Source organism: Apis florea, unplaced genomic scaffold (assembly GCF_048593485.1).
Source record: "Apis florea isolate Af1SG1 unplaced genomic scaffold, ASM4859348v1 contig_3158_pilon, whole genome shotgun sequence".
Taxonomy (NCBI): domain Eukaryota; kingdom Metazoa; phylum Arthropoda; class Insecta; order Hymenoptera; family Apidae; genus Apis; species Apis florea.
Window position 1 is genome coordinate 1,758,027 of NW_028256713.1, and position 24,419 is coordinate 1,782,445.

The 24,419-nt window shown below is 31.7% G+C and overlaps 4 protein-coding genes, 1 long non-coding RNA gene and 2 other non-coding genes across 11 annotated transcripts in view; 3 read left to right on the top strand and 4 right to left on the bottom strand.

Moving 5' to 3' along the window:
- The first annotated feature begins 1,664 nt into the window (after positions 1–1,664).
- Positions 1,665–10,224, top strand: LOC100871637 (uncharacterized). Of its 3 annotated transcripts, none has more exons than XM_086909567.1 (4): positions 1,665–2,078; positions 2,569–2,712; positions 2,992–3,110; positions 4,612–10,224. In XM_086909567.1, the coding sequence occupies exons 1-4, from the start codon at positions 1,848–1,850 to the stop codon at positions 9,950–9,952; spliced, it is 5,835 nt and encodes a 1,944-aa protein (XP_086765693.1). In that variant the 5' UTR covers positions 1,665–1,847; the 3' UTR covers positions 9,953–10,224. The 3 variants fall into 3 exon arrangements, with proteins under 3 accessions (XP_086765693.1, XP_086765692.1, XP_086765691.1); XM_086909566.1 differs by lacking the exon at positions 1,665–2,078 and having other exon boundaries at positions 2,398–2,712; positions 4,612–6,680; positions 6,753–10,224; XM_086909565.1 differs by lacking the exon at positions 1,665–2,078 and having other exon boundaries at positions 2,398–2,712.
- LOC147657427 (uncharacterized) lies at positions 2,182–2,860 on the bottom strand. The gene is made up of 2 exons (XR_015292414.1): positions 2,397–2,860; positions 2,182–2,313 (listed from the first exon to the last, which is right to left on the bottom strand). It is a non-coding gene; the product is annotated as an uncharacterized LOC147657427 (long non-coding RNA).
- A 74-nt stretch (positions 10,225–10,298) lies between the features above and the next one.
- On the bottom strand, positions 10,299–11,073 carry LOC100870374 (cytochrome c oxidase subunit 6A1, mitochondrial). Its single transcript, XM_003690994.4, has 3 exons — positions 10,955–11,073; positions 10,547–10,698; positions 10,299–10,460 (listed from the first exon to the last, which is right to left on the bottom strand). Exons 1-3 carry the CDS (start codon positions 11,055–11,057, stop codon positions 10,371–10,373), a joined length of 345 nt encoding a protein of 114 aa, XP_003691042.1. The 5' UTR covers positions 11,058–11,073; the 3' UTR covers positions 10,299–10,370.
- Positions 11,074–11,636: 563 nt separating this feature from the next.
- S6KL (ribosomal protein S6 kinase like) overlaps positions 11,637–24,419 on the top strand; it is an 80,528-nt gene continuing 67,745 nt past the window's right edge. Inside the window, exons 1-8 of one of the 3 annotated variants that reach the window (XM_086909585.1) lie at positions 11,637–12,399; positions 12,636–12,697; positions 12,841–12,935; positions 13,001–13,268; positions 13,346–13,430; positions 13,528–13,635; positions 13,713–13,871; positions 13,947–14,035. In XM_086909585.1, coding sequence (XP_086765711.1) covers positions 12,393–12,399; positions 12,636–12,697; positions 12,841–12,935; positions 13,001–13,268; positions 13,346–13,430; positions 13,528–13,635; positions 13,713–13,871; positions 13,947–14,035 — 873 coding nt within the window. In that variant the 5' untranslated portion in view covers positions 11,637–12,392. Of the gene's footprint in view, positions 12,545–12,635; positions 12,698–12,840; positions 12,936–13,000; positions 13,269–13,345; positions 13,431–13,527; positions 13,636–13,712; positions 13,872–13,946; positions 14,036–24,419 lie in introns of all 3 variants that reach the window. The other 2 variants (XM_086909586.1, XM_086909584.1) reach the window with 2 other exon arrangements.
- Positions 14,322–14,393, top strand: TRNAW-CCA (transfer RNA tryptophan (anticodon CCA)). Its single transcript has one exon. It is a non-coding gene; the product is annotated as a tRNA-Trp (tRNA).
- TRNAN-GUU (transfer RNA asparagine (anticodon GUU)) lies at positions 14,911–14,984 on the bottom strand. Its single transcript has one exon. It is a non-coding gene; the product is annotated as a tRNA-Asn (tRNA).
- On the bottom strand, positions 16,484–23,989 carry bnb (bangles and beads). The gene is made up of 3 exons (XM_086909583.1): positions 23,479–23,989; positions 18,451–19,034; positions 16,484–18,367 (listed from the first exon to the last, which is right to left on the bottom strand). The coding sequence occupies exons 2-3, from the start codon at positions 19,024–19,026 to the stop codon at positions 17,516–17,518; spliced, it is 1,428 nt and encodes a 475-aa protein (XP_086765709.1). The 5' UTR covers positions 19,027–19,034; positions 23,479–23,989; the 3' UTR covers positions 16,484–17,515.

Here is a 24,419-nt window from a genome sequence, read left to right on the forward strand (position 1 = left end):
TAAACTTAAAACTTCAATTTGTACTTTGTTTAATACTTATTTACGTATTCCTTGTTATTCAAGTTCTATAGATTAGATATAATTAATTTAATTTTTTTAATTAATCCTTCAAGTTATTTTATATGATTTTCTTTATTTCATTTTTACAAATTTCTGATACAAGTTCGATATGTTAAAAGATAACTGATTATATCAGACTAATTCATATCTTTTTTAACAGTTATGTTTATATTGGAAAATATGGGTGAGATATGTGTCTTGGGTCCTGATATCGGAAGAAAGAAAAAACGATTGATAAGGAAACTTCGATAAGAACTTCAGAAAAGTTTTCGGTAAGCATTCAGAAAGAAATTAAATTTTGAAATTTGATTTTGGAAATGATTTTTTTAGCGAGCAATCTTTCATAATCAGCAAATATATATAAAAAAAAAAAATAAATTAAAATAGAAAAAAAAATAAAGTTCCGAAGATCATGAGACCAAAACATTTTAGATAAATTTAATTGTTATTAAGAAATATGATTCTAATGGAACTAGAATTTTAATTTCATGAAAAGTATATAATATTTTAATAATTTATCATTTAATGAATCAATATTGTTCTCTTCCTGTGAAGATTAAAAATAAGAAATTAATTGATAATAATTAAGTTGATAATTATGATTATTAAAAAGTATCAATTATAATATTAATCGAAATAATTAGTAATAATTAAGAATTAAGAATTAATCACTTGCTTGTTAAAAAATCGTTCAATAATCACATGATATCTACATATCAAATCTTGTAAGAAGCAAAATCATACTGTACATTTTGCTATATCAACTGTTTTTCTTAGATTACTGAATCAGTTTCGTATTATGCATGATAAACAGTTGGCATTAATTTTAAGTACTCTAATATACTAATTTTATCGTACGCTTAAAAACTTGACTAAATAATTTAAAATTGCTTCTTTTTTTGCTTTTATATTTTGCTTTATTATTTTGTCTAACAATAATTATTATCCCTTGCATAATATTATTTCCATAATTTATACGTTTGTATAGTTTTCTGAAGATAAAAAAACAATATCTCAAAATAGAATCTCTTGTAAAAATTATTATTTTTGTGTAATAAATTTTTATTTTTCTTTTTTGACAAAAGTTTAGAAAGTCTTGATGATAATATTAAGTTACCCGTTTTAAATTTCTTGTAATTCCTATTATTTTTAAAAATTTTTTCAAAAGATTAATTTCCAAAAATTTTCTTTATTTTTACTTTTAAGAATTATTCGTATTATAACGTATCTACTATATTGTTTTCATTGTTTGCGTTCACATGATATAGTGAATATATAGAACTATTTTGCTTATACATTTAATTATAGTGTTTATTAACTCTATATTTCGATGCAATGTCACAGTCTTTGACATAAAATTGTGCATTACCTTATATATTATCTTATTTATTACCAATCATCAAGTACAGTCAAATGATTTACGTTGTGATATTACGTTATCTTTTATAAATGACCAAAGTTCGAGAAGTACTTGCACAGAGAAGCACGAAAGAAGTCTATTGGTGTAAAGTAGATAAAATTTCTGTTCGGTTAAGTTCGTCATAATGATTACGTAGTATCTTCGTATAAATAAATAGAAGAGAGAGCTCGTAGAATTCAGTTTAAACTTCTGGATGAATGTGGTGAAAGTTTATTTAATATTTATTTATCATCGAGAAGTTTCTTATTAATTGTTTATAATTATTATTATTAATTATTATTAAGTGATATCTTTTTATTAAATAAAAGTCGCTATTTTGACAATATAAAGAAATATTTTTGTGAAATATTCTTAATAAAAATGTTACATGCAGTGCAATCTTTATGTGTATTTTGAATTAAAATACAAATACTTAAATGTTATTGTACATTACAAAAAGAAAAAAAGAAATACAAAAGAAATTTATAATTTTATATACATAATATACAGAATGTATGAAGATAAAAAAATAAATTATATATTTATAGTTCAAAATAAGAAATTAGAAAAGTTTATCAACTGCACAATGAACATAATCTTCAAAAGTGTCCTAATTGAAGCAGTTCCTTACGATAATATTATTTATCAAATCTCATTTTCTTATAGAACATATATGTATATACACATATATGATTGAAATAAATACTATTTTTATGATTATATATGCTTCAAAATTTTAAAAAATATATTTTCCATTCAACAATTATTTAAGAAATAATTCGCACATCTTGTAAGTAAAATATTTCATTCAAATAAAGGCATTCTTTATCTCATTGAATATTTTCTCTTCTCAACTGTAAATTTCAAACAAAAGACGATTAGTGAAGAGGGGGTTGATGAGTTTATATCAAAACCAATCATCTTCGCCGTAACGTACAGATAGGCATGGTGATCGTGAAACAAACATTGATATTTTCTTTGGCTGGTTGATTATGTTGAATTTGTCAAATCGTGTTGAATTTTTGGCCAAGACATAATAAGCATAATATACATGTGTATTAAACAATATTCTCTGACCAGCCAAGATAGCCGATATATTTAATGCACAGGAGAACAACAAAGACGTGTCTGCTGCGGTGATGCCAGAAAACGCGCAAACGGAATCCGTTGTGCCAATGATGTTCGACAACTTCGTGTTGAAACGGTGGCTTCGTTCCATCGGACCAGTTCGCCGTTCTGAAGTGCTAAAAAAGGTGCGATTCATTTTCATGATCGAGCTTTCTGGCAAATTAGAAACGGATTTTTGCGTTGTTTAATAAATGGCATTGCCTTGTATTATCATAGTATCGTATTACGCCTAGGGGTATGGCGTCGTCCAAATGAAACAAATAAACGCGATGTAAACATCAATATGAGACGTTTGTCTTCTTTTTTTATATCCTTCAAATTTTTTTTCTACATGTTTTCAAAATAGAATTCCGTTGACGATGTTACGAGAATCTAACCATAAAAATCGGTGGCGATTGTTTCAGTTGAAAACGGATCTGGAAAATCTAGGCTTATCACGTAAACAGGTACATCAAGGATTGATGCAATTAGCAACAAAACCACATGTGGTCCTTACACGCCAATCACTCTACAGGAAATGTGGGTAAGTTTACAACTATTGACTAATAAGAATTGGTAATAAGAATATTACTGTCTGTTGATTTTTTCTCAAGAATCGAAATATATTTTCATAAATTTTCTTCTAATTTTTTAAATAATTATTACGAATTGAATTATTCTTATATTGATATGATACATACTAGATTTTTTATTAAAAGACTGTTTAATTGTCTAAATGTGTTCATTTATTCATCTTGTTTGCATTGATATAAGACATATGAATCATATACATTCATTATTTAACTAATTATTGAGAAATAATTTACATGCAATTTCAATGAAAACAAAATTATAACAAAATTATAATTAGTTAATTCTTACATTATGCAAATTCTATTACACATTCATTTTTTTATTTATAGTATATTTTCGTCTTTTATTGATTATTTATATGTATTGTGTATTTCGTAAAGAATACAATTGTTATCTTCTTTATTTTATATTTTATTGAAATATATGAACTACATTCATCAAACGAGAAATAAAAATATATTAGACATTTTTTATGGAATATAACAAAAAATAATGAAAATTAAAAAAATATATATGTATGTGTATATTTCTAAATTATATTTATATTTTATAAATTATATATTTTTTATAATATTTATAATTTATAAATGATATTTATTAAGGTTATAAAGATGTTTTCTTAGTCCATTTATAGAATCATAAATCAAAATACAGTTTTTCTAAATAGTCTTTATTTTTTGGTATATATTCATATACTTGTTTATATATGTATGAATAGTAAAAGAAATATAATGAATTGTAAAATGAATAGTTACATATGTGCATAATAAAGTCAACTATTATGCGATAAATAGCATATTTAATTTATTAGATATCTTTGGAATATTGAAGGCATATAAAAAGCCTGCTTTACTATGCAATATTAATAATTAACAAAAAACAACATTAGTTAGGAAAAACATGATTGAACGAAATGAAAAATATTCAAAACGAAATGTTATCGAATTTATATAGAACTTATATAGAAATAATATCGTCTCACATGCAATATTTCATTAAACTTTTTTACTCTATTATAATTATAAACATTTAATGTACAAAATTGATATTTCATAGAAACATAAAACAAATTTTAATTAAGGAATAAAATTTTATAAAATGAGACAAAATGATTCATTTTTTTGATATATTGAGATTGAGTCTTTCTGTTATGTATGAGTTCCGAATATTTTTGATCTTGAAATTATAAAATTTAAAAAAGAAAAAATAAAAATAAGTAATTAACAATTTAAATGTAATATATATATGTAAAGTAATAATGTAAAGAATAATTGAAAAAAATTATTTTCAGAATTCGATAACAATACCGATCATTATATATAATTTTTTAAATTCAAATCAATTTTATAATAAATTTTTATTTTGACATAATAATATTAAATATTATATAAAACCTTTATAAAACATGTTGATTTAATTCTAAATCAATACTTTTGTTATTTTTGTTCCAGGTTAAAAAATTTAGAAAATGAGAGAGAAAACAAAATTGTTGACAATTGTAGAATGATCGATGTACAAAAATTAAACAATATCGAATGGATTGTTGAAGGAAGGAATAAACATATCAAAAAAACGAATAGCGTAAAAGTATATGAAGATTCATTAATAAAAAATAATCGAGAATTCTTCATACATGGTTGTAAGGTAGAAATTCCACTAACAGCATTCCATTCCTTTGATAAAGCTTTAGAACAATTTGACAAACTTGTTTCTTCAAAAATGAACATGCACGAAAAGTTGTCTAATAGACGAGCTTCTGTTATTGTATCGACGGATTCTATAATTAAGTCACAAAACAACACATTTTCGAGTAAAAAATATAATAAAAATGAAAATCACCTTACATATATTGAAGATAAAAATTCTCGAATACAAAAAATTTCTAATTTAATATCTGATAAAATAGATAGAGTATCTGCTACTAAAAAAATTGATATAAAATTAAATTTAAAATCTTCTTCTGATAAAAAAGAAAATAATTGTGTAAAATCAGAATCATATAAAGTATTAAACACTTATTATATAAAATCGCATATTAATAAAAAATTATGTAATGATAAGAAGATTATGGATGTTAAATTAAATAATACATCAAGCAAAAATAATTATTCGAAAAAAGAAACGATAGATTATAAAATCGAAGAAAATGCAAAAAAAAGAACAGTTTATGAACCAGTAACCTCAGATTTTACACAACGGAAAAAAATTCGTACATCAATTGATGAACATAAAGAAATCAATAGAAAAAAGAGAAAAAAATTAAAAAAGTTTCGAGCATATTTCGGAGATTGTATAACTATTAGTGAAGATGAACAGGAACAAATTATTTTACAAAACAGATTTGAAAGAAAAAGAAAAAAAGATTCTGCTGATTCTAGTGATTCTGGTGTGTATATTACTGATAAAAGTATGCCTCTACAAATTATAAAAGATATTCAGAAAACTATATCTAATTCAATAATTTGTGGAAAATTTAACGAAAATCTATCTGGAGAAACTATTGTAAATGCCAATATAGACTATGAATCAAAAGTTATTAATAATGAAGATATTAAAACAATTGATTCAATTGAAAATAAAAAAGTATCAAAGATCAAACAAGATATATATGGAAAAATCATTGCAAATGTTAATACAAGTAATGAATCAAAAGAAATTATTGACAAAGAAAATACTAAAATTATTGATTCATTCGAAGATAGAATATCAAAGGTCAAGCAAGATGTATCTGGAAAAACCATTGCAAATGTCAATATAGATGAATTAAAAAAAATTATTGATAATGAAAGTATTAAAATTGTTGACTTAGTTGAAGACAAAAAAGAATTGAAAGGGAGGCAAGTCATATTTGCAGAAACCATTGCAAATGCCAATACAAATAATAAATCAAAAGAAATTATTGATAATGACAAAAATATTAAAACTATTGATTTAATTGAAGATAGAAAAGGATTAAAGTTCAGACAAAATGTATTTACAGAAACTATTGCAAATATCAATACAGATAATGAATCAAAAGAACTTATTAATAATGAAAGTATCAAAATTATTGATTCAATTGAAGATAAAAACGGATTGAAATTCGGACAAAATGTATTTGAAGAAACTATTAGAAATGTCAATACAAATAATGAATCAAAAGAAATTATTGACAATAAAAGTACTAAAACTATTGATTCAGTATTGAAGATCAAGCAAGATGTATCTGAATCAATACATCTTGCCATTGCAAATGTCAATATAAATAATGAATTAAAAGAAGTTTCTGGCAATGAAACTATTGATTCAATTGAAAGTCTAATAAATATGGAAATTGAAAACAATGAATTACAAATTATTCAAACAAAGAAAAACAATATATCTCAAGAAAAATTAATTAATACTGATAAGGACAATGTTATACTAAACAAACATAGACTAAGTGTTATACAAAGCAAAGATAGATCAAACAAAGATATACCTCAAATAACTAAAGAAATAGAAGGTAGTGCTTCTTTAAAAAAAGTAGAAATAAAAACTGGTAATACAACATTATCTTCTGATATTTTTTGTTCCACAAATGATACAATAAATGTAACTGAAGATTTTTCAGAACTTCAAAATTATAATTTAGATATAAAAGATTTTAATGATCTTCTTTATATGGATATTACTGAAACTTGTCAAATCACATCAAATGGAAATGTTCTTAGCATTCAAGAAACTATTGAAGAAGTTATAAATAAAAATATTGATGAAAATTCAAATTTAAAAAATTTATCCGAAACACAAATAGATTGTAACCAAGATATTAAAAAAACAAAATCAAATTGTATTGAAGAAAATAATAAAGATTTAAATAAAATGCAATCTTCTGATACAATGATAGAGACAAATACAAATGATAGAATTATTTCTATAAATAATATGAATAATGTATCAAAGAAGGAAAATGAATTACCAGTGGCAGAATTCAAATTAAATATTTTAGAAAAGAAAAACATTCAATCCAATAATCTATCTCAGAGTAGATTAAGAGTTTTATCAAGTGCAGAATTAGGTTCTAGATGGTGTCCTACACCTATAAACACTGTTATGTCTAGTGTTCCTCAATTTTCACATTCTACTCCTCATTTCACAAATACAGCAACTTTATCAAATGTTAATTTGGATAATACTATTGTTGTTTCGACATCAATGGCTCAAATAGTACCTACAACAATATCTTTAATTACTACATCAGCACCTACAGCAATTAATGAAACAACAATTTCTGAAAATATGAGAAAAAATAATATAGATCACAAATTTTCAAAATCTGTTTATATTATTTTCGTGAACATACGTGACTTAATTCAAAAAAGACGAAATACTAATTTGAATATTAATTATGATAAGTTATTATTTACAGAATTCGAAAATCTAAGAAAAATATTGAATATAGAAGATTATATTGATTTAATTGATGGAGTTTTAAGTATACTTAACAAAGAGATGTTAGTTATGCCATTATTATCTTTAGGAGAATTGTTTCATTATACGCCACTAATCGAATCTTTTTATATTTGTTCGTCAAATAAACGTAAGACTGTAGTAAATAATTCTAATGAATGTCAAATTATAACACCTGTAATTGTTTCAAGTCAAATAACATCAAATCAAAATAGATATTCTAATCCACAAGTATCACAGAATGTATGTGTTACATCTATGCATTCTACATTACAACATGTAGTTCCTGTTAATCAAAATCAAACATCTACAAATGTTACTTTAAAACAATCTTATCAGAATTCTCAAGGAAAAGTCATTTTGCAATCACAAAACAATTCATTTCAAAATAATATGCCAATAAATTCTACTGCTATTAATAATCATAACATACATCAACATAATTATAACATGCAAATGCACAAAATTGTTACTCAACAAAAAGTTCCAAATTCTTATTTTGTTCAACAGAAACCAGCTACAAATATATATACTATGCAAAATCTTCCTGTACAACATTCCTCATTTTCTTTTAATATTAATCAATTAGGAGACCGACAAATTTCTTTATCAAATCCACAGTTTATAAATCAAAAATATGTTCCACAAAATGTTTTTACATCACAAAAAAATACATTTTATAATGTAAATCCAAGTTATCCTATACAACAAAATATAAATTCAACACATTTACAGAATATAGTTATGCCTCCTGTAACTCAGCAATATCAAAATCCAACACATCAACAAAATGTTTATAGTATATCACAAGATATTCAGTTACAAACTATTCCACAACATATACCATTAAATTATAATATACGACAATCTGTACAGCCTATATTTGCAATGAATGTATCATATAATGAACTTAAACATCGAAAAATACCACAAAAAATATCAATGGAAGCTTTACAAAATCATGTATCTGAACAAGTATCGTCATCTCAGAAACAGCACAAGAAAACGAAATCTATTTCAAAGAAGAAAAATCTGCAAATTTCATTAGAATCGACAACAAAATTATTCAATGTATTAAAATATATTTCTGATATTCAAAAAATTGTATTATTGAAACAAATAGATTTCTGCTTTAGTTGTACTACATGGTTACAACAACAATTTACGTCAGAACAATGGCAAAAAATTAATTCACAAAGATCTTTATTACTTAATTTTCGAACACGTTTAAAACATCTGATAGAAAAAACTGTAAAAGATTTTCTACCAGATAAATCTCAAGGAAATATGTTCGAAAAAAATATACTCAAAAATATTAAAATTGATGTTCCAAAAATGGTGCAAATTGTAGTAAACGAAAATGAAGGAATGTATTGTCAGGAAGTAACTAAAGCTTACCAAGAACAGAATAAAATAATGAATGTTAAACAAAATTGTGTGACACATCAAGAAAATTTAACACAAAATCAATATGAAAAAGAACACGAAGCAACTAATAATTCACAAAATAAGGAAGTTTCAAATGAAAAACAAAAATTAGAAATATCAAATAAAGAAGTACAAAACAAAACATTTGGAAAAAGAATTCTGATACAGAAAGATAATTCTCCAGTTAAGTCAAGTTTACAAATATGTGAAACATCAGAAATTGTTGTTCATCAAGAGAATAAAATCGAAGAAGAATCAAATAATTCCAAAGATACATACAATTTAAATATTAAGGAACAAAATTTAGGAGTACCAGGAAAAATAATCGAAAATATTTCTCAAATAATTGAAGAAAAAACATCAGTATTATCAAATATGAAACTGCCTAACAATGATATTCTGCAATTAAATCAACATTTAGTTACTGTTGAAATATCTTCTAATAATGATCAAGTAACTGTTATTGATACTAATGCTAGTAATGAAACTAAATCAAAGAATGAAGAATCTACAGAAGAACTTCAAAAAAAACTTCAAAAAGAACTTCATATTTCATCATCATCTTTAGAAAATACAAGTTACAATATATTAACAATATCTTCACCAAAAATTGCAAATAATGTGAAAGATTTTGATAATGAAGATTTGAATAACTCTTCATTGGAAGAAACTATTACATCTCACATTGAAGATATTAGAAGTATTTCATTAGAAACATTTGAAAAGATGGAAGAAACTAATAATATTATAAGTACAACAGATGGAAATATTGAAGAGGAAGAAATTAAAATATGCTTATTTTGTGGAAAACCTAGTACTGTAGCATGTTCTATTTGTTTAGAAGCTAAGTATTGTTCTAAAGAATGTTTTGAACGACATTGGCAAGATCATTATAAAGAGTGTACACCTGTAAAAAAAAGAGTATATAATTAAAATTTAAAATAATTATTTTTTTTTGTTATTTTATTCATCTTTTATAACAAAAAATATTTAAACTATAACTTTGTTATAGTTGAAACAAAATATAACATATAAATATAAAACAAATATAAAACAAAATATATTGTTAATGTTTTATATTAGACAATAAATATATTAATATATTTTCTTTTTTATCAAATAATGTGATAAATTGTTATTGTAAGAAAAAAAAACTAATTTTGTATTTAAAATAAATATATAAAATAAATATGTATTTCAAATGATATGTGAATCATTTTTAATACGTAATTATATATGACTACGATATATGATCTTTTGATGTAAATATAAAAAAAAATTCTATTTATTTATTTATTTTATTGCCAAGCATTACAAATTAAATACATGTAGATACTAAATATTAATTCTTCTAATGTTGTTCTTCATAACCAATTCCAGGTATGTAATTTATTCTAGGATTATGAAAGAGTGAATGTTTACCATCTCCCCATGGAAAAGGCTATACAAAAAATATTAAATTATAACTAAACTGATTTTTATTAGAATTTTATTTTAATGCTTCTAGTTAAAATTTATTTATTTTACCTTATTCATGATTTTTAAATAAGGATAATGAATAAATTCTGGGGGCGGTTTTGAATGTTCTTCTTGATGTTTCAAATAACAATTAACCATCGCAAGTCCAATTAGAGGAAAAGCAACAAAGAAAGTAACACCTTTCCATAATTTTATAGTACCTAAAATTATGTGGGATAATAAGTTTCGCTTACATAACATATATTTCTATCTTTTATTAATATTATACATGTTTGTATTTATATTAATAAAAATACATGATCGAAAGATATTTTTTTTAACAATTATAGTTATAGTGAAATGCTTTAGAAACGACAAAATAAAGTAATAAATAAAAATTGTAGAAAGTATAAGCAAGTACATATTAGATTTTTTGTATATTAAGATTCAATATGAATAAAATTTTTTATAATTTACCTTCTGAAACGCGATGAGTACGTTGTTCTACTGTCTTTACATATTCTTCCATACCTCGCGTGAAAGTATGACCAAATTGGCCTACCTTTAATATCTTCGCCATTTTATGAGTATAACAGTTACTGCACTACTGACTTTTGTTCATTCGATACTCGCATTACTTTGTACGATTATATAATCGCAATTGTCAAATGTAAATATTTTATGTTTCTAAAGAGAGATGTCGTTCAATGTTACTATGTGAATAAGATCAATCTTATTTATAGTTGATAAGTCAATATTGTTATGTACAGAATAGATTAAATTTCAATATAAAAATATAAATAAAAAAATTAGAACAAATATTGGTTACAGAATATCTTATTATTAATAATATGAAATATGCATTTTATAGAAAAATCATAAATTCCAGAATTGAATATTTATATTTTTAATATTAAAGATTAAAATATATAGATAAAAAGAACAAATAATATAAAAATAATATAAGAAAAAAATAAAGTAAGAATTGACTCCTAGTGTCATCTCTTGAATAAATTTTTTAATTTTCAAAATAGAATAGAATAAGAATTAAGAATTAATACCATCTTTTAAGTATCTTTAAAAAATAATTTTTTAAAAAGATGTTTTTGAAATTCAAAAGGTGGCATTGAAGATCAATTCTTAACCTATGTTTATCTTTCTTCTATTATTTGTTGTTTTTTCTACATATATTTCATTTGTATCATTCTGAAGATGGCGCTGATTTTTATACTTTATCTTTTTCTTATTATTTGCTTTCTTTGTTTACTGATCTATAGAACATTTATATGCTCGAGAAATGACACCGATATCTTATTAACTTTATTGTCTTCTTTGCTTAATCTATTAATTAAAAATCTTAACAGAATCTGATCCAATTTTTATATATTATATATATGATTTAAATATTAATTTAATATATTAAAATACTTTTCATGAATATAGATTGTTTACATTATATGCTATAGTTTTATATACAAAAGATATATATAATAGATATATAATAGATCCATTGTGTCATCCATTAAGTCACGTGATATTTTATCCGTTATTTTAATTTCTAATAATTTTAACCGTATATTACTACCGAATAGAATGATATTTCCTTTATCTTTTTTTTTTATCTTTTTTCTTATGTAAATAAAAAAATTAATTTGTCATTACGATATGTTTTATTAATAATACAAGTATTATTATGTAAAATTATGATAAAATAAATTAAATTATTTATAACTAAATTCTTTTAATATTTTTTCTGCTTTAATGAAATTTATAGTTTAAAAATAATTAATATATATTTTAATATGGATAATAATTTAATATAGATAATAATAATTAGTAAATAATGCAATATAATATTATTTCATTAAAATATTGTTAAAACATTATTTATTTTTGGATTAAACTAATCATTTATATGCCGAGTACATATATACATATATATAATAATTTATCTTAATTATTTTCCGAAGTAATAATATATAATTCTAAATTATATTAATATAATTAAATATCAAACTTATTCTACACGCTAAATGAGATGTGATGCGTTTTATAACACATTTTATTGTAAATAAATGAACGCGGAAAAAATTATTATTTATTATGTACTCATTTAATTAATTAAACAAAATATTAAATGTAATTTAATATCTTTCAGTTCGAATGGGTAATTCTACCTCAAAAAATAATTATCACAATAATCAAAAGTATACTAGTCAGGTATATATCATTTAAAATTGTTATAACCTATGTAATTTAAATAATGTATTTAATAAGATAAGTTATTATTAATATGCCATTGTATTTTAATTGATAAAAATCAATAAATATTATTATAATATATATATATATTATTTCTACAGTACAGTCTTAGTGATATAATTGGTGGAAGTTGCATTGGATCAACACAGTCTTCACAGAAAGAAATTAAATCATGGTCTCGTGCTTCTTGCAGAAGGTAACTTTATTATTTTATCATATATGTAGGTTTAATAAAATTTATGTGTATCTTTTTAATTTTAGCTGGAGCGAAGGCACATTAACTGACCCATTGGGTAGTTCAAAGACATCATGGCCTGTATCACGTACTCAAGCTATGTTTCTTCCAGAATTTCAAATAAAACAAATACCTTTACAACATGCTTATACATTTGTAAGCATAATAGCCAAAGGAGCTTATGGAAAAGTATATAAAATTCAAAAACAAGATACTGGACAATTTTTTGCTTTAAAAATAATTAATAAAGCAAAAGTAGTTGCCGAAAATGGTATAACACAAGCTAAACAAGAAGTATATATATTTTAATTCAAGAAATATTTTCTTATTTTGAGCAATGATTAAATTTAAATTTATATTTAATGTTATAGGTATCTATACAGAGATTGGTTGGTCACCATCCATTTATATTAGATTGTTCTCATAGATGGCAAGGAAGAAAAACACTGTATATATGTAAGTCTATTGTCATATATATTATTAAATATATATTAATAATATAAAAATATAATTATTATTAAATTTTTTAATATTTAATGTTTATTTATTTCAGTAACTAATTATATTGGAGGAGGAGAATTATTTTCATTAGTCGAACAATGTGGCTCTTTGCCAGAAAATATAGTTAGAATATATGTAGCAGAAATTGCTTTGGCAATTGGTAAATAAACATTGTTTTTAATGGTAATTAAATCTAGAATAAAATGTGTAATTTTCTTTTTTATTATTTTGTTAAAGATTTTTTGCACAATGCTGGTGTAGTACATAGAGATATAAAAGCTACAAATGTTTTATTAGATGAAGAAGGTCATGCTGTAATTATTGACTTTGGTCTTGCAAAATGGTTAAATCACACAGAAAGAACACATACGCTTTGTGGAACACCAGAATATATGGGTAAGTATTAAAATATATGTAGTATTATAAATATTAAATTATCAATATTTTTTCATTTTGTGTATTTAATTATAGCACCAGAAATATTCAATAGACAATATTATGGTCAAGAAGTTGATTGGTGGTCATTGGGAGTATTGACTTGTTTTATGTTTACATATCAGGTATGAATAACATATATATATATTTTTAAATTAAAACAATTTTTATATTATATACTTATATACTTATATACTATAGATATACTTTGGAATTAATGCGAATACAAAAAATAATAGAAAGAGTTATGAAACATAACAATATATATTTACGAATTTAAGTTTAAGTTTTTTAATCTTTTTTTTTTTTTCTATCTTTCAAAGCAATAATTTTTAATATAATATATATATTGTATTTAAAAGTATTAGTATTTGCTATTTATAACTATTCGAAAGAAAGAGCCAATCAGTGGACTCCGTGGCGCAACGGTAGCGCGTCTGACTCCAGATCAGAAGGTTGCGTGTTCAAATCACGTCGGGGTCAAGAAAATTTTCTTTAGTTTTTTTTTTCAATGTTTAAATAAAATAGAAAAAATTTTTATAGATTTATCAGTCTAATAAATATACAATTTTTTTTTATTTTGTTATATATTTTATTTTTAATTTTTCAATATATTATAAAGAAATAATTATTAATATTATTAATAATTTTTACGTAATTTAAACAGAAATTTTAATAATGAATATTTTTAAATAGAAATCAAATAGATCTTTTATTTGAGAGACATATTTAAAAAATTTGAGTAAATTTTTAAAAAATTAATTTTTTTTAAATTTTTAGCAATTTTTTTTATTTAAAATAAATCTTTTAATTATTTAAATTATTTAAAACATATTAATATATATCTATTTTTGTTTTTAATAATATCTTTTAAAAAAAATTACAATATAAATAATATTTTAAGAATTATCTTTATGGATATAATAATAATAAATATTTAATTATATTAACAATAACATGAATAAAAATTTAATTTTTATTTGAAGTGAAAAAATAATTCCGCCCCCGGGTGGGCTCGAACCACCAACCTTTCGGTTAACAGCCGAACGCGCTAGCCGATTGCGCCACGGAGGCATTTGTTGATTCATTTCTTTTCGATTCCTTTTTAGCCATTTTATATTTTTTTTTTTTACATATGATTTTGTTACATGATTTTATTTTGTAATTTTTATCTTTTTGATATTTTTGTCTCGTTATCGTACATTTTGCAAGAAAAATTATTTTTAATTTTTCGCATATCAGAGTATATATTTAAAAGTTATTTTTTCTTATTTCTTTTTGAGTTGAAAACTGTTTTATAATATTCAAAATTATTTTCCTACAAATATTTGAAAGACAATGAAAATTTATTATTCATATATTAGAAAATGTTTTAGAAATTATTTAGCAGATTTTTTTTTGTCATTTTGAAATTTCTTTATTTCTTAATTTCTTTATATTAATATCAATTATTAAAAACAACATGCATACCCGCTATATGAGATATTTATACTTATAATTTCATCGAATTAAAATATTATCCGCAACATCGTCGTACAATAATTCCATATGGAAGCTATTTAAATATGATAATAATTGTTATTATATGTATATTTATAATTTTTACGTTACATATTTTAAGTATATTATCTTTATTTTATTGTATTATCTAGAATAGATCTCAAGAAAATGAACGATTTAAAATAGAGATACAATTACTTTCCTATGAACGGTGTCCTGCACGCTTTTCATCGATGCTTCTTGCGTAAAAGTATGCAACTGGGACTCGGAAAGAAGAAAGCAAACGAGCGTGTCTCTCGTTGCAAAATCTTTCGTGCCTTGACATTTTCATCGGGTCCACTCACCTCGCGTATCCTCACTGTTTACAAAGCTTATTCTCGGACAAGATAAAATAACTTTTCATACGGCCTTTTGATGAATCGACATCCACTGTGTCACAGAGAAATGTCGATGTGTTTAGCGCGGTCGTAAGATCATTCGTTAGCCATGACACGGTCAATCACGTGAATGCCTGGTTTTTGTGCATTCATATTCTTAAAGATTTTTTTTTTTTAAAATCAACAATAACATTATCGTTTAACGTAATAACGAAGATTTTATTTCAAAAGATGATTTATTTTTATCAAACAATTTGATTCGAGATTTTTATTTTATTGAATCGAGGGATAAGATCTTATTCTATTGGGTTTCAACTGAATGGAATGTGGAAGTTTATGTTTCAGAGTAGTATGTCGATTTCAGTAGGCGTTTTAATAACGTGTGTTATTACTCGAGTTATATATAACACGTTTTAAAAATGGTGGACAATACCTTGAAGCGAAGTCGACGCGATAATCTATTTTGGAATAGTTATACGAAAGATTTAAAAAAACGTGCTCGTAATAATTATAATTCCTAAGCGCATTTGTAATAAAATATTTCGAACGATGGAATCGAAGTATATTTCTTCGACAAAAAAAAGTTTAAAAAGTTTTCTTCATTTTCTAGATTTTTGATTTTTCTAACAAAGGAGGGAAAAGATAATTTATCGATGAGATGCATGCAAGGATCAATCAATTGTCAAAAACTCATTGTCCACAGTAATAATAATAATTATTATTATAACGATGATAGCAATAATACAAATAATAATATTAATAATAATAGCGGTACTGGTACTAAATCGTAATAATAATAATAATATTAATAATAATAATGACACGTATCTCTAAAAAAAAAAAAAAAGAAGACAGAGTCGAGCTACACACTAGTTTTATTGGGATGAGGTTGTGGTTGTGGTTCGTGTGTCGTTTTTTTGAGGGGGAGGGGAAGGGGGGAGGGAATAAAGAAAAAGAGATTCTGGTGGAGAAGGGAGGGGTGGAGGGGGAATTTGGGATAAGGATATACTAAAATATTAGGGGGCCGATTTCGTCCCCGCGGACAGATCGCGGTGTCCACCGGGACGAAGGAGAGGATGATCCCTGGCGTGCACCAAGTCAGATCCCAAAGGGTGACCACGTGTTCCTGAGATGTAGATGTTTTCGTTTTTCCGTTCCGTATTCGATCCAAGTTTCCATTTTCATCGTGATCATCATCATCATCGTCGTTATCGTTGTTTTCAGAGTCTTGTTCCAACCTGATCTCCTCTAAGTTTCATCCCTCACAGCCAGGTGGCCACGTGGTCATCCTGCCCCGAGTCGATGTGAATCTTCTCTCGGAATCGTAGCGCGCCGGGGGAAGTTTTGGACCCTGCCACAGAATTTGATCGCGCAATCTCTCTCTCCCATTCACACCGATATACACTCTCACTCCGTCTCGTTCTCTCTCTCTCTCTCCCGCTCGCTGCTTTTCTCTACCCGGGGCCGAACAATTCGCGCATTCTTGTTCATCTTTTTTTTTTTTACGTTTATTAATTTTTTTTTTTTGTCTTTTTAAATGTTTTTTTTTTTTCGTTTTCCCATTTTCGTCTGGTGATTCTGAACGCAGTGGTCTGGACGAGTGGCGAGTCAGTGTCCGCTGCTCCGTTCGAGATGTTTTGCTTGAGAATTTTTCAATCGAGGTTATCGTTCTCTCTTCTCCTTCTCCCGCCTCTCGCTGCGACCGTTACCCTCGCTCCTATCGTTCACTTACACTTTCAGTTCTTGAGGTTTGGGCAGAAGTTCGGGCTTGGATTCCTCGCCAGCCTTGGACTCCTGCTTGGACTCCTCGGAGGACGAGGACTTCTCCTCCTCGCTGCCCTTGCTCTCCTTCTTCTCGTCTGATTTCTCCTCGGAGGAATCATCCGAGCGCTCCTTCGCTTCCTTCGCGGCGGCTTCCTGCAGTTTCTGCCCTTCCTCCTTCTTTTCCTCGGCCTGCTCGGATTTCGCCTCGGGCTGAGCCTCCGCGGTCTCGCGTTTAGCTTGGCTGGCTTCAGCGGGTTTGGCCGCCGATTGCTCCGAGGATTCTTGAGCGGAACCGGCACCTACCTCGGCGCTCTTCGCTTCCTTTTCCAGTTGAGGAGCAGCGGCAGCGGCTGCAGCGGCGGCAGCGGCAGCGGCCTCGGTCTTCTCCTCACTCTTGGACGACGATTCCTCGGAACTGAGAGCTGGCTGCTCGACGCCCGGTTGCTGACCCTTCTCGCTCTCCACAGCCGGCTTGTTCTCCTCCGCTGCCTTGGCCTGATCCTGTTGCACGGCTGGCTGCTGTTCCGCTTTCTTCTCCTCGGGGGCAGCTTCCTCGGCGTCGCGGGTCACACGGTCGGGCTTCTCCTCGGCCTTCTTCTCCTGTTGCTCCTCCTGTGCCTTCTCGGCCTTCTTCTCCTCGGCGGCCGGCTGAGCCTTCTCCTCCGACTCTGAGCTCGACTTGGCTTCGTCCTCCTTCCTCACGCTCGGTTTCGCTTCTTCCTTACTCTCCTCCTTCGCTTCCTCTTTGCCAACCTCCGCGCTCTTCTCGACGGAGTCTACCTGCTCGGAGCTCTTTCCCTCCGCCACGGCTGCTTTCTGTAACACGAACACGAACGCTTACGAGAAATCGAACTTACGAGCAATTATTAATAAGTTGACGAAAAATTTCGAAAACGTACACCAACGGGTTGTTCCGCCGGTACCTCTGGGACGGGTGCCGCCTGAGGAACGGCTTGCACCACGGTCTCGTGGGACTCGGAGGCGGCTTGCTTCAAACTCTCCTCTTCCTTCTTCTCTTCCTGAGAGGAGGCCTGCTCCTGCGGCTTCTGCTCTTGCGCGGCCTGCTGTTCACCCTCCTGCTGCGGTTGCTGCTCTTGTTGTTGCGGCTGTTGTTGCTGCTGCTCGCCCGCCTTCTCCTGGCCGCCTTCCTCCTTCTTCTCCTCGGGCTTCGCTTGTTGCTCAACCTCCTCCTTCTTCTCCTCCAGGGCCTTCTCGCCCTGTTGAGGGTTCTCGGCGGCCTCGCTCCTCACGCTCGGTTTCTCGGCCTCGGCCGATTTCGCCTCGGCCGGCGCCGCCTCCGCCGCCTCCTGGCTCGCTGCTGGCGCGGCCTCGGGGCTGATCGGGGCATCGGGCTTGCTCGCCGATTTCTCGAGCGGAACCACTTGGAGGGGCTCCTGGTTCTCGGCCACCGGCATCGAGAGCACCGCCTTCTGGCTCAACAGGCACACCATCGCCAATACGAGTAGCTTCGTCATCTTGATATCTGCGAGAGAAAGCAGGAGGGGAAATACGTGTAATAATACCGATGATAAGATATAAGAACGATGTCGAGACGAATCTTATCGCGTCGTGTCTCACGAGAAACAGTGAGGAAGAGGCGCGTAGAGGAGAGGAAACGTTTCTCGTAATCTTCCAGTTAGAGGAGCGGACGTGAGTGAGCAGCTTCATGAATGGAGAACGTGAATGGGCCACCGATGGACGAAAAGCAGGAGCTTTTAGAATGGAAGCGGAGAGAGAGACGAGCGGAATTGGAGGATGGAGGAACCGGCAGGAAGGAGAGGGACGGAGGTGACATTGAACCGAATGCATTGAACAAGGCGAGCGTTATGGAACTAATGACAGGATGCGTGCCCCTCGTTACGCGTACGCGCCAACCACGGACGCGCGTCTCGTTCTTCGTTCCTCGTCACGTTTTCCTCGCGAATCCGTGACGACAATCGGTGGACGCGTGTCGCGTTCATCGCCTTGCTGCCACCGGATGCTGACAATACCCGACAGATTTAATCGTGGCCAGCAGCAGGTGGAGATCGTCGTTGCATCTTTTTCACAGATCGCTCAATGCGATCTATCGTATCCATATTCTTTCCTTATACGTTGATTAATTTTTGAAACAAAAGTGAAATTAGGTTAGGCGTCAATCGAACGAACGTAACGTGCTGCGCGCGCAACGGAAAGTGAAACATGGGTGGAACTTCCGCAATAGGCGGAAACGGATGAAGAGAGGACATTGTTCGGAAATTGGATGGAAATCGGAGTCGTTGCGACGATCAAGATATTATTAGGGAAAAAAAAAAAAAAAAAAAGGAAGAAAAATAATTAATCGCGACGAGAACAATAAATGGAAGGCGGCAAAAATCTATGACGATCGAACTTGTTGATTTTTTGGCGCAGCTACTTTTTTGTTTTATCCCTGAAAACAAGGGGACGTGCGATGGGCGAGCACGAATAACGGAACCGATTCTATTCTAATTATAAAACGTCGCGTCCATTATTACGAAGCTTGGTCGTCGCGTAAATCGATTCCGCTGCGCACATCGGTATCGTATGCGCGTTACGTTCCCTCTTGGCATCGAGGTAATACACGTGAGAGCGGGCAAAGTCTTGAAACCGGAGACAATCGTCGCGGTGTCGCATGCGACGATTTTCTTTGCGACAGAGCAGAGCGTTAATCCACGCATGTTATGGCGTGGTGCAAAAATATTCAACGACGATGCAACGATACTTTTCGTTCGGATCAATAAATCCACACTCTCGTCCCTCTTTCTCGCACCGAATTTCAACTGTCATTTCAACCTTCTTTTCTTTTTTTTTTTTCTCTCCCGATCGAGCGAAACGAGCTGACGAAATTGACACACGCGTGCGTATACCGGTCTGAAACTGGTTCGTGAAAGAGAGAGAGAGAGAGAGAGAGAAAAAAGAAAAAGAAAAGAAAAATAAAAATCACAGTATATCGACATTCTTTCGATTTCACGCGGCACCGTCGCACGACCTTCCGTTCGGAGCTTGCGGCCAATCAAGCGGGTAATTTATACAGAGAGGAAGCTGTTCCCGTTGCGCGTACGTCGAAGAGAGAGACGAACGCGGTTCGCGAACGTTCCATCGTAAAAATCGAAACTGGTTGAAAGGATGGAAGATGGGCCAAAGAGAATCGGGTTCCTTCTGGAGGAGCGTCGAAGAGGGAGGGGGAGGGAGGATTTTAACGAGGAGGAAAAAGTGGAATGGGCCGCGAACGGATATCTGGAAACGACACGCCTTCTGGAGGAGAGCGTGGAATGCACATCGAGAAGGTGAACGGTTCGGAGAGGGAAAATGGCGAGGGATAAAGAGGGAAAAACTGGGCGACAGCCTGGTGATCGGGCGAGGAAAGAGGAAAGAGGTTGAAACGGTCCAGTTTTTACGATGGAATGGGCTCGCGTTCGCCAATTGGACGAACGGGAGGTGAACCGTTCCTCGTTACGCTTGCCTCCGTGTAACTTTGTATACATCGACCGATCTTTGCCCGAATTCTCGAAGTTAACGAAATTTCCTGTATGCGTAAATGACACGCGATCGAATAAATAATCAATCTTCGTAAACGATTTTAAAGAGATATTAAAAAAAGAAGAAGAAAAAACACGTTTTGGAACTCGTAAATAATAAAGATAATGATAAATTTTTACTGGAGAAAGATGCGAGATTGGAGGAGGAGGACGACACGAGGTGAACGTTCGACGGGTTCCCCTGTTGAAGACTGAGAAGAAACGAAATTAAGGGACAAGTATACATTAGCGAGTCGTATAATCGACATTAATAACAATCGTCCAGGCCTGATCGTGTTGCAAGCGGACGTAATGGGCCGCAATAAAGTTAATTGCAAATTACTTTGCGAGTCACGAGCGTGTAGGTAACCGTCCCCGCGTATACACGCGTGTGTATACGTAGCGCACGCGTATATATAACCTCTGGAATCGCGTTGTTGCGCGTTTTGGTTAATTGCAACGTTGGTCAACCTCGAAACCCTGCACGGCAAGACGTGTAATACGGGGAGGAGGATGATTGCAGAGGGAAGGGAGGATCCGCGGAAGGGCCGTAAGAAAATTAAAACGACGATATATCCCTCTGTTTGCGAGGGATAGGAACGAACACCGGAGGAGAGGAAATGCCTGTGAAAGATGGATGATGGACACCCATTACCTTATCAAGATCATCAGAGATGTAATAATGGTACACCACCGCTTACAAAAGAAGACGCTGCCACCGTCCATTCAAGTGGTTCACCGCTTCAATGCTTTCTGCTCCCTTCTCTCTTTCTCTCGCTCTCTCCCCCGTTCTTTCTCTCTCTCTCTCTCTCTTCCTCTCTCTCTCTCTCTCTCTCTCAAGCGTCCACTCTGCGTCCACTCAGACATTTATTATTATTATCGGCTCTATCCTTTTCGCGCATCTAATCTGCGCGCATTGAATCTCAACTCGGGGAACATATAGAATGCTTCGCAGTTAACGCGATCGACCAGGAATGCCGATTGTTGCCGCTAATCGGCTTTGAAAAGAGGGGTCCCGCTGCCATTTCTCGTCTGTCGTTCCAATTATCATTTTATTTTATCGTTCTAATCTCGTTAACTCGTCCACCGACTCTCCGCACCATCGTCGCGGCTTCTTCTTATGAAAACAACCTCGCGATTCAACGAGAGGAAAATGCTTCGATCGATGGATAATCCCGCGACTTTTTCATGCAATCGTACAAAAAAAAAAAAAAAAAATGAAAAATTTAACATTTCGCGAAAATCCAGAGTGGGTCGGAAAGAATTGGAATTTTTTTTCTCGAAAGAAGATTTAGAATCCGAGATTGCGAAAGATCGACACTTTTTCTTTTACTACTACGCGTTTTTCCAACGATTCTAAAAAAAAAAAAGAAAGAAAATAAAAGGAAGAACAACAAACTCGAAAAAAATTAAATTATATAAACGTTGACTGGTTACTGGGAACGTTCCTTTCTATGTACTTTCGACATACGCGGCACGAAAGGATATCTACATATGTATATATGTATACAAATATATACATATATATATATATTTATATATATATATATATATACACATATATACGAGGCTGTAAAAAAATTTTCACACGGTTGAATCGATTAGAGACGGGCGAAAGAGGGGGAGAGGAGACGAGACGGGACGGGATGCTCGATCGAAAAAGAAAGAAGATCCGTATGAAAACGAGGAGGATACTCGAGGTTGGCTCGAGGTTGTGTCGCAGTCTCTGTCCGCTTAGATTGAAGCGGATTAGCGACGAGTTAATTAACGGCGAGGAAATGTTGGCGTTGTGTTAAGGGGGAATGGAAAAATAAAAAAGGATACACGGTTGCGAGAGGAGGAGAAGAAAGAGAAATTACGCAAACCCGCGGTCATTGCGAAATATACGCAAATTGTACGTTCCGACGATTATTCCATTTAACGTTTTCCTCGGTTTAATCACCGACGACGCGGGTTCGAAGACAGCCATTTCGCGATCCACGTAATCGAGCTCGGCTACCTGTGCGTGCACCACGATCGTTGACATTCCGAATCTCTCGAGCATCTCTCTCGAAATCTCACCGATTGAAAAGGGTGAAAAAAAAACAAAAAAAAAAAAAAAAGAAAATTGAAAAATTTCCCTTCCAATCGTTTTTCCCGTCTCGTTTATTTGAAATTTCGAATTTCTTTCAAAGCTTCGGGATATTTGTTCGTTCGCCTGGAGTTCTATGGGATAAGAGGAGGAAAGGAAAATAAATAAAAGAATACACACGCGACTACGGCCCATTTACCGACCTATTTACCGAAAAATTTCGAGAAAAAGGATGGCGAAAATCGGGGGGAGAGGAGGGGGGGGGGGGGAGGGAAATTGTACGCCGGACGAGAGACAGAGTTACAACTACGGATATTGCGTATTACGATTCTACTCACGTCTTTTTCTCTCCTCCGTGGAACTGGTCGGAACGGCTTCCGTCTCTTGGTCGTCGTCGACTTGGCTCGTCCTGTTTAGACTCTTCCTCGATGCTTCTTCTCCGTGGAGGCGGGGCAGGAATTTACTCTCTCACCGATCAAACTGTCGCTCGGAGATTATTGATAAAAAAAAAAAAAAGGAGACCGGTTTTCGCCGTTCAGAGAACTCTTGAACTCGCACCTCTTGTAGCTTCGCGTAGCCGAAATGGATTGGATTCAAAGCTAAAACGCTCTGAACAGGGCAGATTGAAAAGAGGATGCTCGTGTGTATCGAGACAAACGAGAGATGCCGCGAGAAGTAAGTTGCCCTCCTCTCTCTCTCTCTCTCTCTCTCTCTCTCTCTCTTTCTCTCTCTCTCTCTCTCTCTCTCTCTCTTTCTCTTCTTTTTTCGCGCGCGTGCGATTACGCTCGTTCGCTCGAGAGGAAACCGTTCGGTGATATCGGGATGAAGGTTGGGTCGTGTGTCGAGATGGAATCGTCGGGGCCCCGCTTATATACCCATTTACCCACCAGCGGCACCACGGCCAGGATCGTATAAGGGGGCCCCCGACCCTCTTCACCCGCCCTCCTACCACGGGCCCCTCTTTTACTCTTCTCTTCTCTTCCCTCTTCCGTCGTTTCTTCTTTCCTCCACACACCTCCCCCGTCCACCTCCCTTCCTCTTCTCTCCTCTCCACCACCTCGCCCCTTCTCCATCCTTAGCCACCTTGGTCTCTCTCTCTCTCTCTCTCTCTCTCTCTCTCTCTCTCTCTCTCTCTCTCTCTCTCTCTCTCTCTCTCTCTCTCTCTCTCTCTCTCTTTCCCTCCGCTCCATCGGACGTGATTCGAGACGCGTGCTCTCGATCCTTGTCCCTCGACCTGGGCCACGATCAACCGGGACGCTGCGCGCCGATATATTCTCTC

What these genes read in the sequence shown, in the direction of transcription:
- LOC100870374 (XM_003690994.4), bottom strand. Translation starts at nt 11,057, where the DNA reads ATGGCGAAGATATTAAAGGTAGGCCAATTTGGTCATACTTTCACGCGA. An exon ending in TACTCATCGCGTTTCAGAAG is followed by an intron (nt 10,699 to 10,954) that starts GTAAATTATAAA and finishes ACATAATTTTAG; the next exon opens with GTACTATAAAATTATGGAAA. An exon ending in ATTTAAAAATCATGAATAAG is followed by an intron (nt 10,461 to 10,546) that starts GTAAAATAAATA and finishes TTTTTTGTATAG; the next exon opens with CCTTTTCCATGGGGAGATGG.
- bnb (XM_086909583.1), bottom strand. Translation starts at nt 19,026, where the DNA reads ATGACGAAGCTACTCGTATTGGCGATGGTGTGCCTGTTGAGCCAGAAG. An exon ending in CGGCGGAACAACCCGTTGGT is followed by an intron (nt 18,368 to 18,450) that starts GTACGTTTTCGA and finishes TTCGTGTTACAG; the next exon opens with AAAGCAGCCGTGGCGGAGGG.
- LOC100871637 (XM_086909567.1), top strand. Translation starts at nt 1,848, where the DNA reads ATGCAGTGCAATCTTTATGTGTATTTTGAATTAAAATACAAATACTTA. An exon ending in TCAAAAGTGTCCTAATTGAA is followed by an intron (nt 2,079 to 2,568) that starts GCAGTTCCTTAC and finishes TTTAATGCACAG; the next exon opens with GAGAACAACAAAGACGTGTC. An exon ending in TCACTCTACAGGAAATGTGG is followed by an intron (nt 3,111 to 4,611) that starts GTAAGTTTACAA and finishes TTTTTGTTCCAG; the next exon opens with GTTAAAAAATTTAGAAAATG.